Source organism: Oncorhynchus mykiss, chromosome 22, assembly GCF_013265735.2.
Source record: "Oncorhynchus mykiss isolate Arlee chromosome 22, USDA_OmykA_1.1, whole genome shotgun sequence".
In the NCBI taxonomy this organism is placed as follows: Eukaryota; Metazoa; Chordata; class Actinopteri; order Salmoniformes; family Salmonidae; genus Oncorhynchus; species Oncorhynchus mykiss.
The window spans coordinates 33,618,993-33,634,519 of record NC_048586.1 but is presented as its reverse complement, the minus strand read 5'-3'; the positions used below and the strand labels follow the sequence as shown (position 1 = coordinate 33,634,519).

At 43.8% G+C, this 15,527-nt stretch overlaps 1 protein-coding gene across 1 annotated transcript in view; it reads left to right on the top strand.

Moving 5' to 3' along the window:
* The first annotated feature begins 2,341 nt into the window (after nt 1–2,341).
* The window catches only part of LOC118936582 (receptor tyrosine-protein kinase erbB-4-like), a 134,515-nt gene continuing 121,329 nt past the window's right edge, over nt 2,342–15,527 (top strand). Inside the window, exon 1 of the mRNA XM_036959591.1 lies at nt 2,342–2,540. Coding sequence (XP_036815486.1) covers nt 2,447–2,540 — 94 coding nt within the window. The 5' untranslated portion in view covers nt 2,342–2,446. The remainder of the gene's footprint in view (nt 2,541–15,527) is intronic.

The following is a 15,527-nucleotide window of genomic DNA, read 5'->3' as shown; positions in this document are numbered from 1 at the left end:
GAGGGTTGCAGGTATCTAATCCTAGATGCCATTGCCTCCATTTGAGCCCTTGATCAAGACACTTAACCTCCCACAACAACTGCTCCATGGCCGCCCAACGTGGCAGCCTCCCTGCTCCAACCTGTGTGGTCTTCTGGAGGGGCCGTCGGATAAAGGGAAGTCATGTTTTGGTTGGAACTTGTACAATTGATGAATAAAGTGATTTTTGACAACGCAAACCTCTTGGCATGCTGTGTTATTGTTGTAATATTGGTTAACCCAGATCTAAAAGCTTGTGTAATCTGGTCAGCTGAGTGATTTATTTTCGGGGTCCATATGTGTTATAAATTGGGAATTCCGGTTTGCGAAGTCTCCACACTCGCATAAGGAAACTTTCAGCCAAAGGTTGCTAGGTAACTAGTACAGGAAGTTCTATTTGCTCCTGGTTGTTGCGTGGTCTGGCAGTGAGTACAGACTGTGAGAACACACACACACACAGACACACACACACACACACACACACACACACACATTGAATGACAGACAAGCAGAATTGGAGGGAGGGAGTCTGAGGGAGCCACTGTGCCCAAAGCAGGGTCACTGTTTTCCGACCCGAGCTGGTCCCCAAATAGTCTCAGCTTGAGCCCCAGAGTCATTAGAAGACGAGGAGGGTGACCTCCAAGACCACAGTGTGGTGCTGTGTTTCTGTGTCTGATTGGTTGAGCACAGGATCCAGGCTTATGGAGTTGACTGTCAATGGCTACACACACAGACACACAGCAGGATGTTATACCAGTGTATTAGCTAGCTGAACCTACACACCCACAACTCCAGTCCTTAAGCAGATGGTCTGTCTCTGCTCCTGCAGCTCTCTTCCTAGAATATAATGAATACAAGAATGTGTAGAAAAAGTTTTTGCCCAAAATAGAACCTTATTCTCTTTATTGTGCCTTATGGGACCTTGGCCAAATGTAGTGTACTAAATAGAGAATTGAGTGCCATTGGAATGCCACCTGATGTTCCTGACTAGATTATCTGATGTTCCTGACTAGATGACCTGATGTTCCTGACTAGTGACCTGATGTTCCTGACTAGATGACCTGATGTTCCTGACTAGATTACCTGATGTTCCTGACTAGATGACCTGATGTTCCTGACTAGATGACCTGATGTTCCTGACTAGATGGCCTGATGTTCCTGACTAGATGGAGTAGTTTGTTAGCTACTAAACAGATGACTAACGAGGACTCTGAATGTGTTCCAAATGACATCCTATCCCCTATATAGTGCACTACGTTTGACCAGGGCCCCATGGGTGTATTTTGGGACACAGACGATGTGTCTCTCTGAGCACTGGGTGGAAAAGACTTAAATAGCTGCCATCCATGCCCATTATGTGACTGTGGTTGATCTAGACAGCACCATGACTGCTCCTGCAACTTCTGGGCTTGGCTTGGACTGACGACTATAGGGCCTGACAGCTGTCAGTAATGGGGGTCTGAACCTGAACAGTGGTGGCAGCAGCAACAGTGGTGGTTGCAGACTCCTTAGGACGCAGTTTAGTGTGCTTGCGTGTGTGCATGCCTGTGTGGTTTTGCGAGTGTGTATGTGTGTGTGTGTGGCTGTGTGCGTGGCGGAGGCCTGTTGCTGTGATTATTGTCACTGTTGGCATTAGCGCTGTGAGAGACCTGCCCTGTCCTTTCCCCGCTGTCTCTGTCTACCTCCAAAATGGCACAATATTCCCAAATTGTTCACTATAGTGCACCATATTTACTAGGGCCTATTGGGCACTGGTCTAAAGTAGTGCACTTTATAGCGAATAAGGTGCCATTTGGGACTCATCCTCACTTTGTCTGTCACCTCTAATGACAGCTACCATGACAGGAAGGGGGATGAGAGGAGGGCAGTCGTGTCACTTTGATTCATACCAGCTCTGGCTGGGTGGTTTCGTAAAGTCTCCGCGGTCATTATCCTTTCTAAATGACATTTAAGTGTGAAGCAATGGTGATGCTGATGTCCTCCTGCTTCACCCTGGTACCTAGTGGAGTGGACACAAGCTTGGAGCAGAAAGTTTTAGCAAAGTCTTCCTTGACCCCCGTGGGGTTTCCCCCTCACATGGGTTCATCGTGACTGAGTGGATAGGTGGAAATTACCTTATGATGAATCAGTTTTCAAAGCTGCTCTGTCTACTTTAGCCTGATCTCAGATCTGTAGTCGTTGTCATTCATGAAATCCCTAGGAGTTGGGAAAACATCACAAACAGATCAGGACAAAACATATCTGGGACCAAGCTATCTATGTCTGATTGTCTCCGTGGCTCTTGTTTCGTGTTGCTGTGTCTGATGTTCTCCCTGTCACCTCTCTCCTCTTCCAGTCTATCCGTGAGGTGACAGGCTATGTGCTGGTGGCTCTGAACCAGTTTGACTACCTGCCGCTGGAGAACCTGAGGATCATCAGAGGAACTAAGATGTATGAAGACCGCTACGCTCTGGCAATCTTCCTCAACTACCGCAGAGATGGGAACTTTGGCCTGCGCCAACTGGGACTGAAGAACCTCACAGGTATGTGTCTAAGATAGCTATCCTGTCTCTGTGTCTCCTCTGTCTGAAGCAAGGAAAGCTCTGAAATCTTTCATTTCCTCTTTTCAGAGACATACCGTCTTGCTACTAACTTCAGTGAAATCCTGTCATTGTGTGACTGAGTGTTAAGTCAGAAACTCTGCTAGAAAATTACTGCAATGAAAGCAGTAAACCAAGGTCTGTGAAGAGGGAACCGAATGTTAGGGTCAATTTAATGAGAATTAAATGCAGTGATCTGATCTTTTAAGAGCTTGTGTCTGTCTAGATGTTAGGTGGTTGGGGATGTAGCGAGAGGAAGACACAGTTGACCAAACTCTGCATCAGAAAGTTTTGTCCAGACTTTCATTTGGCTGAAATGCAATAACACCTTGAGTTAATCTGGGAATTGACCCCTGACCTGGCCTTGGGAAGATGTATGTGTTATATTTTGTATGCTTTGTTTTAGCACCAATATCCACAGAGAGCTTCGCCTGATCCCAGATCTGTTTGGTCGACCATATGAGTTGGCAAGACAGCACAAACAGATCTGGAACCAGGCTTGCCAATTCCCCAGCAGAACCTGATAATGTTAACCAGATGTGGCCCTCTGGTAGGGGTGTTGGTACATGCTGGGAAATACAAAGTGTCAAAGCAAATATTACATTTATCATTAGCAAGTAGCCTTTTACTTCAACATGGTCTGAAACTAGCCTCTTCTTGCCCTGTAAGCTTCCTCAATATACGTACACACTATTGTAACATTGTTCCATTACCTGCAATTACTCTGCAGTACTCTGCAGTCATACATACCCCATCCATTTCCCTGTTTGTTTTTGCGTGAAGTCATAATGTGTTTTCTGTACCTACATACCTGTATTTTTATTGAGTGCATTGCAATTAGGTTGCAATTACATATATCCACGTCACAACATATTTTCTCCTGTGTTAATGACAGCTAGCTCCAAAATGGCCTAGTTACCATGAACGAAGACTGGGGCTTCGTCACAAATTGCACCCTATTCCCTATGGGCCCTGGTCAAAAGTAGTGCACTAAGTAGGAAAAAGGTTGCCATTTGGGAGGCAAGGTAGATAAACAGAGAACAAGAACAGTAATTGCCTGATCCCTCTCAGAGATACCTAGGTAAGACAGGTTACTTAGGATCAGGAAATAGTTATCTTCCCTTGGAATCACTAAAGTAGATTATTATTACTGTTTAGCATATCCCCTCATTCTCATAGCCGCTAAAAGCACTTGTGAAAATGTAGTTATTTTTTATCTCCTCTCTCTCTCTCTCTCTCCTTCTCTCTCTCCTCTTTCTCTCTCTCTCTCTCTCTGTCTCTCTCTCTCTCTCTCTCTCTCTCCCTGTCCATCTAGTTTTTTCTCTCTCTCACTCCATCTCTAGTTTCTCTCTCGGTCTCTTTCTCTTTCTCTCTCTCTCTTTCTCTTTCCCTCTCCATCTATTTTTTTCTCTTTCTCTCTCTCGCTCCATCTCTATTTTTTTTTTCTCTCTCTCTCCATCTGTAGTTTCTCTCTGTCTCTCTGTCTCTCTATCTCTCTCTCTCTCTCTCTCTCTCTCTCTCTCTCTCTCTCTCTCTCTCTCTCTCTCTCTCTCTCTCTCTCTCTCTCTCTCTCTCTCTCTCTCTCTCTCTCTCACTCTCAGTCTCTCTATACAGACAGGGTTTTGATGCATTCTCCTAAGATGCTATCATCCTTCCCCTAGCATTTACACAAGCATACTTGACCTTGAAGAATAAGCAGCCAGGAAAAAGGCCCTAAACCTTTTTGAAGTGCAACCATTGTGCTGATTAAACTCAGCAGTTTATGATTACGATGCTATTAAAAGGTGTTCTTGTTTGCTTAATTTGGTAAACGTGTGGCACTAGCATTGTTAAGGTCATATGTACATTTCCCACAGGGATCACAAACACTTACGGCTCTATTCAATCTGAACTACGGATCGCGCGATACACATTATTATGATACGAATTGACATATGCAGCGTTACCATGAATGCAGTCTCTGCTAATGCGGTAACATTGCCTTTTAATTTCAATCTAGCTGTAGCATTTTAACTTCCATGATACGGATTGAATACAGCCATTACTAAGAATGTATGCAGTCAAGTAAAAGACTCAGACTAACTGACATAACTTATGTTGTCTTACTACCTCCCAGATGGAGCTGTCCCGATATATAATCTGCTTGAGGGGAGTTATGCTCTGCACTAATAACATGTTGTAGCTATGGAGCTAGTTCTGAGCTATGGTTGTAACCGGAGAAATGAATAACATTTACATTTTATTTATTTAACAGACACTCTTATCCAGAGTGACTTACAGGACCAACTAGGGTTAAGTGGCTTGCTCAAGGGCACAGACAGATTTTTCACCTAGTTGGCTCGGGGTTTCGAAAACAGCGACCTTTCAGTTACTGGCCCAACGGTCTTTAACCGCTAGCCTACCTGCCGCCAGACATCAGGTCTGCATCTAAATTAGCACCATATTCCATATAAAGTTCACTACCCAATCAAAAGAAGTACAATATATAGGGAATAGGGTGCCATTTGGGACACATCCCAGTTTTGTCAGGAGCCCATTAGGTGTTCTGATACAATATTGTGTGACAGGGTCAGTAATTGACAGTTAACCTATAGACCCACCTAACTCACTGTCCTGAGAGGCAGAGGATAGAGGTCAGTGCTGGGTCTGGTGTCTGTCTGGTCAGAGAGAGAGAGAGAGAGGGGGGGGGTGGGGGGGAGAGAGGGAGAGAGAGAGAGAGAGGGAGAGAGGGGGGGAGAGAGAGGGAGAGAGGGAGAGAGAGAGAGGGGGGGAGAGAGGGAGAGAGGGAGAGAGAGAGAGAGGGAGAGAGGGGGGGAGAGAGAGGGAGAGAGGGAGAGAGAGAGAGAGAGAGAGGGAGAGAGAGAGAGAGAGAGAGAGAGAGAGAGAGAGAGAGAGAGAGAGAGAGAGAGAGAGAGAGAGAGAAGGCAATGGTCGCTGGTGTGTCTTCACTGAGAGAGATGGAGAGAGAAGGAGAAAGATAGATAGTGAGAAGGAGAGAGAGAGTGAGAGAAGGAGAGAGATAGATGGGGAGAGATGGGGAGAGAGAGAGATTTGAGAGACAGAGAAAGTAAAATGAATATAGAGATCAAGAGATGGAGGAGGAATTGAAAAGACAACGTCCAGAGACCACACCATAGGAGCACAGTGTACTGTATGTTTTCTGTTATGTAACACAGTGTAGGACTAACATTCATTCACCTGATTTTTATACAGCATGAATAGAGCTGTGGGTTTCTGTCTCTCTCCGGGCTCAATCTGACACCGTGAAGATATTAAACCACTACTCTTTGTTCTATTTGGTCTACAAACACACGCACGCAGGCACACATCCACTATACAATTCTGCATTGTCATCTGGCATAATCGGTAGAACATTCATGTACTGTATATATCACCATGTATTTTGTTGGGTAGTACTATACTTATCTTTGAGAAGGATTGAAAATGATATTCATAAAAGGCGTGGACATGTTCACATGTTCATTCGCAAGACATGTTTCCGTTGGGGCAGTTAAGCAATATCAATAATATACATTTTAAAAAGTTTTCTGCCATGCCAGAAGAGTCCTATTCGAAGAGTCCTATTCGAAGAGTCCTATTCGAAGAGTCCTATCGAAGAGTCCTAACGAAGAGTCCTATTGAAGAGTCCTATTCGAAGAGTCCTATTGAACAGTCCTATCGCTGATTCCTATTGAAGAGTCCTATCGCAGAGTCCTATTGAAGAGTCCTATCGCAGAGTCCTATTGAAGAGTCCTATTGAAGAGTCCTATCGAAGAGTCCTATTCGAAGAGTCCTATCGAAGAGTCCTATCTGGGATACTAGGTTGAGCTCGGATACCACTGAGTGTCCAGAGGCAGACTCAGTGAAAAGAGGCAGATTGGTGTTTGAAATGCCATTGTCCCATCCATGTCCCTGGGCCAGTAGTGTGGAGAGGAGGAAGAGGGACTGCACATGCTCTTTTTCTATGTGTCTCTCTTTGTCTCTTTGTATCTATTTTGACACTCTCCTCCACTACTTGTGTCATGCTCCTGCTATATCAAGCCTTGGGAGCTGGTCTCTGGGTCTCAGGCTGTGACACATGTGCGCACACACACACACACGCACACACACACACACACACACACACACACACACACACACACACACACACACACACACACACACACACACACACACACACACACACCCCCCACCATCCGAAGATCCCCCCCCCTCTCTCCGTCACTGTGGCAAAGACGCCTATAATGGCTCCCCTTTCATCTCCCCGTCATATTATTCTGTCGTTCCTTTTATACCCTGCTCTCTGTAAAACGATCGATATGATCTATAAGCGACATATACGAGAATAAAGGTTATTAACTACACACAGGGCTAATCTGGAGACGGATAAAACGGACCCCTCGGTATTGGAACCGACCTGAATTCCTAGGAGGTAGAAATTGTCCTGGATAAAATCCATTTGTAGCTGGTATATTTTGATATGGCTGTATTGATTTTTCAGTGGGGTCTGTGTAGGAGACTTTGTAGAACGAAGGAACACTCATGGGTTTGCTGGGACTGTGTAGTGTGCATCTCAGTCCCTCTGTGGCCCCTTTCAATCAGGCTTCAGTTATCCTTAGTCATCCTTAGGCATATGAAACAGGAAACACACTCAAGTACACTTTAAAACACACTAAGATGAAGCAGTAAGACTTACTAGATCGTTCTGTCTTTTTCCGTATCTTGTCTGTCTCTGTCTTTGTCTCTCTCTCTCTCCATCCACTAGTATCTGTCTTCATATAATCCTCCCCTCTCCCTCAAACAATTTATTGTCCCTAACTGAACCTGCCTGTCCCTATCTGTCTCTCCAGAAGCAGATGATTGGAGTGAATTATATGTCTCCCCCAGCACAGTGACAAGATTTAAACACTGCCACTTTGTTTGACATTTCCAAAGTGCAGCTACGGTATGCTTTCCATTTCAGACCAATTAAAGCTATTTTCATGCTTAAGCAAACATTTTTCTTCTGCTTCTCTTCTTTTTTTTTTTTTTGAGTCACCATGAACACAACAGTTACTGTAGATAGCAGCTGAGGCAAGTTGAGCTGGGCTCAGTGCATTCACATGGTAATTGCTGCCTGTTGAGTTTTCACAACGATATCCACCTCAATGAAAGAAATAACACAGATGAACATGTCAGTTTACACATTTTCTATTTTTAAAATAAGTATCCCGGCCTGTTTCCCTATAGTTTTGTTCAGTCAGTGTTGCTCATCCATTTATTTCCACTGCTTGTACGCTGCCATTACTCTCTGTCCAAAATAAAAGCATCAAATCTCTTCCCCCATCTGCCAGACATCCTTCTCTCTCTCTCTCCCTACACGGTTAGCTGACACACACACACACACGCTGCTCGCACACGACGCCAAGACTGGATCCACTACTCACTCACAGTCCATCTGTTATTTCTCTCTTTTTCACGTTCTCATTCTCTCTCTCGTCTCTTGTCCCTCTTGTTTCTCTTTCTCTCTATATATCTCATCAATGTTAGTTAAACTGGCACATGCACTATATACAAAGCCTACATGTGTATTATTTTACTGTACTCACACACACACACACACACACACACACACACACACAAACACACACACACACACACACACACACACACACACACACACACACACACACACACACACACACACACACACACACACACACACACACACACACACAGAATATTGTGTTCTATCTGCTCTTCATCGCCCTGCATTTTATCAAGGGGAAAATCTTAATGATCATACATTAACTTCAACGAGCTCTGCTCAGTGTTTCGTGAAAGCATCATGGATCATGAAATGGTGAACAGGAGGGATGGAGGGATGGAGGTATAGATGGATGGATGGGACAAGGTGAAAATAACGAATGAGAGAAATCTGTGACAGTCTCTCCTTGAAGGACTAAGAAGGAGAATCAGTGTATTTGGACAGCAGATCCCTGCCTGGCCCGGTCTGTCTGAGAAACACCCACAGGAGAGATGAAGGGATGGATGGAGGGAGGGTTGGACGGATAGACAGGACAAGGTGAAAATAAAGGACAAGTGGACTCAGTCTTGTGCTGAAGAGTCTTTGGACAGCCTCTCCCCAGACTGGCCTCTGTCTTTATGAGAAACCCCCACAGGAAGAGAGCTGAGATTAGTTTGTGTCCAAGGCTACATCCCAAAATGGCACCATCTTCCCTTTATAGTGCACTGCTTTTGACTAGAACACTGTGTCCCTTGCATTCTGTTCCACTCTCCACCTCTCCCCTCTCTCTACCGCTCTCCTCTCTCTACCTATCCCCTCTCTCGACCTCTCTTTCTCTTTACTCTCCACCTCTCTCCTCTCTCCACCCCTCCTTTCTCCTTTCTCCAACTCTCCTCTCTCTACATTTCTCCTCTCTCCACCCCTCCTTTCTCCTTTCTCCAACTCTCCACTTCTCCTCTCTCTACATCTCTCCTCTCTCCACCTCGCCACCTCTCATCTCGCTACATCTCTACTCTCCACCTCTCTTCTCTCTCCTCCTCTCCTCTCTCCACCTCTCCTCTCTCTACACCGTTCCTCTCTCCACCTCTCCTCTCACCACTTTTCCTCTCTCTACATATCTCTACTCTCCACCTCTCTCCTCTCTGCACCTCCCCTCTCTCCTCCTCTCCTCTCTCCATATCTCCTCTCTCTACCTTTCCTCTCTCCACCTCTCCTCTCTCTCTACCTCTATCTATCTGTATTCACCTCTCTCCTCTCTCTCCACCTCTTTCCTCTCTCCACTTCTCTCTCTCCAATCTCCACCTCTCTCTCTCCAATCCCCACCTCTTTCCTCTCCTCTCGGCTGGCAGCTTCCAGACCTCAGGTCGCTTCCAATTGTGTGTCTAATTGATTACTTCCCATGCAATTACTCCTGTGTCATACTCAATATTTCATTGCTTGGAGGAGGGCAAAAGGTAGTTTTTTGTAAGACGACATTCATATTGTTACATTTGTGAGCTCTCTAACGCAGTTTAGGAACAGCGTGTTAACACCAGCCGAGGGCCGGCGTCCGAACGAATCAGTTGGACGGGCATTTGATAGCAGGTGTACAAATGGGTTTCATAATAAAGACATGTAATATAACTGTAAAAATATATTACCTTTTAATAAACACAACCAGTCATGATGTTTTCATCTGATTGTCAAACAAATCACTTAAAAAAGTAGGAGACCTTTGCAGATTAGTCCAAAATAATTCCAGCATCCGAACAGTGCACTCTGCACCCGCCAATGTTCCTTCAATTCACAAGTGGCTGAAGCTAACTCACCTGAGAAAGCATCCGAGCGAGCGAAACAGCACCCCTCCGTCGTACTAAACAGATGTAGGATCTTAATTTGATCACTCTTTTGTTGCTGAGAATTTGTGTATGTTCTTGAGTTCTACAAACTTGTAGGGTATTTGAGGTTTCAAAAGGCTTCTAAAGTTTGTATTTTCCTCTTTAAAATGTCAGATTTGTTTTGCCCTAATAGAAAATGTATCAACCCCTACAAAAATGTTTCATTAAAGACATTGCATATTGACATGCAATACTCCTTATGGCCAGACAGCATCAGATACATCAGATACATGGCACATAGTGAGACAGAGGGGCACTGCTTTGCTCGCTTGGATGCTTTATTTGAGATTGATGTGTATTTCTGTCTGCGTGTGTCTTGCTCAATTAAATGATCAGTATTTAAATATTTTCTTTGGATTGGCAAGGAGGTACGGTAGCGTGAGCCAGGCCCCCTAAGGCCCGCCCACAACGCTGGACCTCTCCAGTCAACACAAACATGGAGTGGTTTCACCCCTAGGTCTTAGGCAAGGAGCAAAGAGCCATTGTCTATAAGGTGACAATACTCAATGACAGTAGGTTTTTCTTTCTTGTGGTGGACATGAAATTATTAGCATGGCTGTGGTTGATATGATTAGCCATTGGGGCATACAGTACATTGACAGTGTGTAGGTTCTTGAGTTCTTCAATTTAAAGCAATAATACATTGGTTGTGTCCCAATCTCTCCTTTTCTTCCGAAGTGTGCACTTGTTCACTTCCCCTCATGAATTTGAAATAAAATGATTGGTGTATGGAAACTCCCTCTAGCGCATGCCTACACCAATCCAATTATTTTGAATTTGTGGGGAGTAGGGAACAAGTGGACACTTCAGTAGGAAGGAAAGATTTGGACGCATAATTGTTTGGAAGAACATGGATTTTTCTCCAAGACAGCAGACTGAAAGAGTATGCATTGACACTGACACGCTTCTTCTCGCATATTGTAGACTAATAATCCATCTGACAATAAGGTCTATTTAGTAACAACATGTGCTGCTGGGCTCCAACAGCACTTTATGCTTTAGTTTTTCCTGCTGTATTTTGCTGACTGGATCCACTTCTCTCATTAATGATCCTATGTGGGAATTGCATAAGCAAGAAATTGGAGAGTTTTATGAAATATTAATGTCCGACAACATAAAGGCCGCATTCTAAATGGAACCCTTCTGCCTATAGGGCACTTATTTTGACCGGATCCATCTGGGCCCTAGTCAAAGGTAGTGCACTACATAGGGGATAGCCATTTGAGACACAAATAATGTTAAATCATCAGCTTCAGAGGGAGCTGACCCGCCAGCCCTCAACAGAAAAAAGTAAAATTAAAAATAATGAAATGTGAGTTTAGTAAAAACAAATCTGTTTCCATCTTGAAGTAAATGGGATAGTTCATTCTAAGTAAATTGGACATTTAGGTAAAGTTTCTGCTTGAAACTCCCAGGTGGGGAAGTGGTCTTGTTCCTACTGCATCTAGTTGTAATATAATAAAACTGATATCTGAAACTACAGTACACTTCACAGAAACACCACCTCTCTTCAGTAGCGTTTCTCTTCAAGTTTCTCTTCACTATCTGAAAGACTCTGAAAAACTGTCTGAAACTTTCTCAGCTACCCTGAACATAACAATAAGTACAAAAGGAAGCATAATAATAAAATCCATGTAGCTTTTTCCTGTTGCCTCTTCTTAGAGAACAAACAAGACACAAAGAACAAAATAAACAATTAATGAAACGTTTCCAGGGCCTTCTTTATTTAACATCAAACTTTTGATAGCATGTTTAGGGTAAATCTGTTGGGTAATTACACTGAGATCAAATGGAGAGCACTAGAATTAATGCTAATACTGTATAGCGTTAGTTAGCTCGCTAGCCCCAGCCCAGCACTGCCTGGGCCCCATGGTGGAACCAGAGCCATTAATAATGGATTGGGTGTCATCATTAAGAAACTGAATGATTAAAACATATCTCCCAGCTTCAAGCGGCACTGCCCTTACTTAAAAAAGGCCTATGACATAGGCCTGTACAGTCCCTTTTGTTACAACTACGTTATATATTTAGATATAGAACTGTGCTTTTGTGACTATGTCATAGATTTGGAGGGGGTTGTGTAGCAAATCACCACAAACATGCTATGGCATTAGAAGTGAGGGCTCCATGCTCCACCTTTTGCTGCAGTGGGCTAAATCAGGGTCACACAGAGTGCTTCTTGGTAGTCTTAAACAAATCTACTTTGAAACAAAGGTATCCACCTCACACACATGGTTATGGATTTAAAAACAGAAAACACCTGTACCATGTCAAATATAGAGTTGACATGTATTCAATTTTGAGTTTGCATCCCAATATTATACTTTATATACATCACAGAAGACTGAAATATAACCAACTTGTCCCCCCAAAAAATAATAATGTTATTAATGATGAACAAACTCAATATACTTTAAAATGACTAAAACCAGATGGAAATTTTGTAGAAATGACAATGGACCTACATTCATACAGTTTCTTGACTGTCCAGTTCACTAATAATCACCCAAATTAAAGCTAAGTCAGGGAGCATAGAAAATTCCTAGAACGATGGATAGACAACTTTTTTTTGTTGCAAATTTTGACGGCGAGGAATCATAACCAATTTTCCGTGCGGCCCTCCGGACCTCTTTGGAGACTGAATGCAGCCCCCAGGGCAAAATGAGTTTCACACCCCTGCCCTGCATTCCTATCTGGCTCTATTAGTAGCCAGTTGCTGATAATGAAGTCATGCGAGAAGTCTGCAGGGAACCATCATCACTACCTCTGACTGATCTGGGACCTGTTAGGACCTGTTAGGACCTGTTAGGTGGAGGGCAGATGAGAAGATGAAAGAGGGGGGCTCCTCTGACTTCTCCACCCGTAACCCATAAGTAAGCCTTGTGTGTGCATATGTACATGTGTACATGCGTAGGCTATGTAAATTGAGAATTAAATTAAAGAGCAGGCTAGGAAACTAGAGCACTGTGCTGTGTTGTCCCTGTGCTGTGCTGTGTTGTGCTGTGTTGTGCTGTGCTGTGCTGTGTTTTGCTGTGCTGTGGTGTGTTGTGCTGTGTTGTGCTGTGCTGTGTTGTTTTGTGTTGGGTTGTGCTGTGCTGTGCTGTGTTGTGCTGTGCTGTGCTGTGTTGTGTTGTGATGTGCTGTGCTCTTCACACACCAGGGTCTGAATAGTTCACAGCCCCAGCTCAAAGGGACTGAGGGGGCCAGCCTAAATGGACTAACTGATGAGCCCTAGTACTGTGCCATACTGCACCCCATTCACTTTCATATGAAGGGTCACTAGAACATAGACAGAAGGCTGAGTAACCTCGTGCACCTTCAGTACCCACTGTCTGTCTATTGGCTCTCCAGTTGTCAGGGAATATTTTTGCATGGATTAGATGTTCAGCCCAAAACAAAATGTTGCCTCATTAAAAGTTCAAATGAGTATGCAAGGAATTTGAATGTCAATTAATCATCAAAACACATTATAGTCCTCCCTCCGGCTATGTTTTAGTTAGCTCTAAACCAGGCCAGTCCATCACATTCTCAGCCTGGAGGACTATGGGTAAAACCAACATAAACAAAAACCTGACCTGACAACAAGAGACCTATGTTGCAGTGTCCACACTAACATACAATTTAGAATGTATCGAGCATGCATTTGAAGTGGTATACTAGTGTGGATATTGGAAAGTAGCCCAGTGTCATCCATTTTCACGATCAGGATTGTCTGCCCATACGGATGAAGTATCCTATTTTAAACCCCGTTGCAGGAGAACTTCCCTGCAATGCAGGAAATGTACAGTGTATTTGAGGTTTAAAAAGCCTTCTGAAGTTTCAACTTGGAAATTTCAGACATGATTTTCCCTTACTACAAAAATATAAACTTCTACAAAAGTGTAAATTAATTATAATCCACATAATAATTCACATTTCTTGTTGCTGCAGGATAGTTTTTCTGCTGTAGCAAACTTGCTCAAATTAAGATCCTACATCTGTACCATTCCCCTAAAGCTACTGTTCTACCTGCTTTCTAAAACAGGGTGGAGATTATAATTGAAGGTCTCTTTCACGTCCTCGTCCTTGTCCTCATCCTCGTCCTCCTCTTCCTCCGCCTGCCTCATTCTCCCTCTTTCTCACCGTACCCACAATGTTATATATCTCTAATGGGAACACATCTCTCCCCAGACCCTGGAAGATGTTAGCTAGCCCTAATGGGAACACATCCCTCTCTCCCCAGACCCTGGAAGATGTCAGCTAGCCCTAATGGGAACACATCTCTCCCCAGACCCTGGAAGATGTTAGCTAGCCCTAATGGGAACACATCTCGCCCCAGATACTGGAAGATGTTAGCTAGCCCTAATGGGAACACATTTCTCTCTCCCCAGACCCTGGAAGATGTTAGCTAGCCCTAATGGGAACACATCTCTCTCTCCCCAGACCCTGGAAGATGTTAGCTAGCCCTAATGGGAACACATCTCGCCCCAGATACTGGAAGATGTTAGCTAGCCCTAATGGGAACACATCTCTCTCTCCCCAGACTCTGGAAGATGTTAGCTAGCTCTAATGGGAACACATTTCATCATCGGAGCACATGGAAATGTTAATGAAACACTTTAGGGTTAAGCCAATTATTTCCGTTCCTGCCAATCACAGGCCTCTCATTTCTGAAATGTCAGTGGTGCCGTGGAGCAGGGGGGGAAAGGGAGAGGGCAAATGAGGAGGAGCAAGAGCAGGAGTGGGGATATGATGGAATAATGAGGTTTTCTTGGTCAGGGAGGAAAGAGATGGAGGGATGTGGAGGTGAGGAGAGAGAAGAGAGGGTTAAGTGGAGAGAGAGTCTGTGTGTGCATGGCAGTGTGTGTGTGACGAGAGAAGAGGTGTAAAAGAGGATAGACACAAAGGGTTCATGGTCCAACAGGGAAAGGTACTCATTGGGATGAGGAGCTTACATATGACCCCTGTATCAAAGGCCTTTTGTGGTATGTCAGTGATTCCGTGAGAGACTGTAGGTGTGTTTGTGTGAAATGTGCGTGAATGAATGTGTCACTAAAGTGGATGTTTGTGTGTGAGAGTGTTTTGTGTACACTACCGGTGAAAAGTTTTAGAACACCTACTCATTCAAGGGTTTTTTCTTTATTTTGTACTATTTTCTACATTGTAGAATCATAGCGAAGACATCAAAACTATGAAATAACATAATGGAGTATGTAGTAACTAAAAAAAGTGTTTGAGATTCTTCAAATAGCTACCCTTTGCCTTGATGACAGCTTTGCACACTCTTGGCACTCTCTCAACCAGCTTCACCTGGAATGTGTTTCCAACAGTCTTGAAGGAGTTCTCACATATGCCATGCACTTGTTGATTGCTTTTCTTTCACTCTGTGGTCCGACTCATCATCAATGCAAAGGGTGGCTATTTGAAGAATCTCAAATATAAAATATATTTCAATTTGTTTAACACTTTTTTTGGTTACTACATGAGCCCATATGTGTTATTTCATAGTTTTGATGTCTTCACTATTATTCTAAAATAGTAAAAATAAATAAAAACCCTTGAATGAGT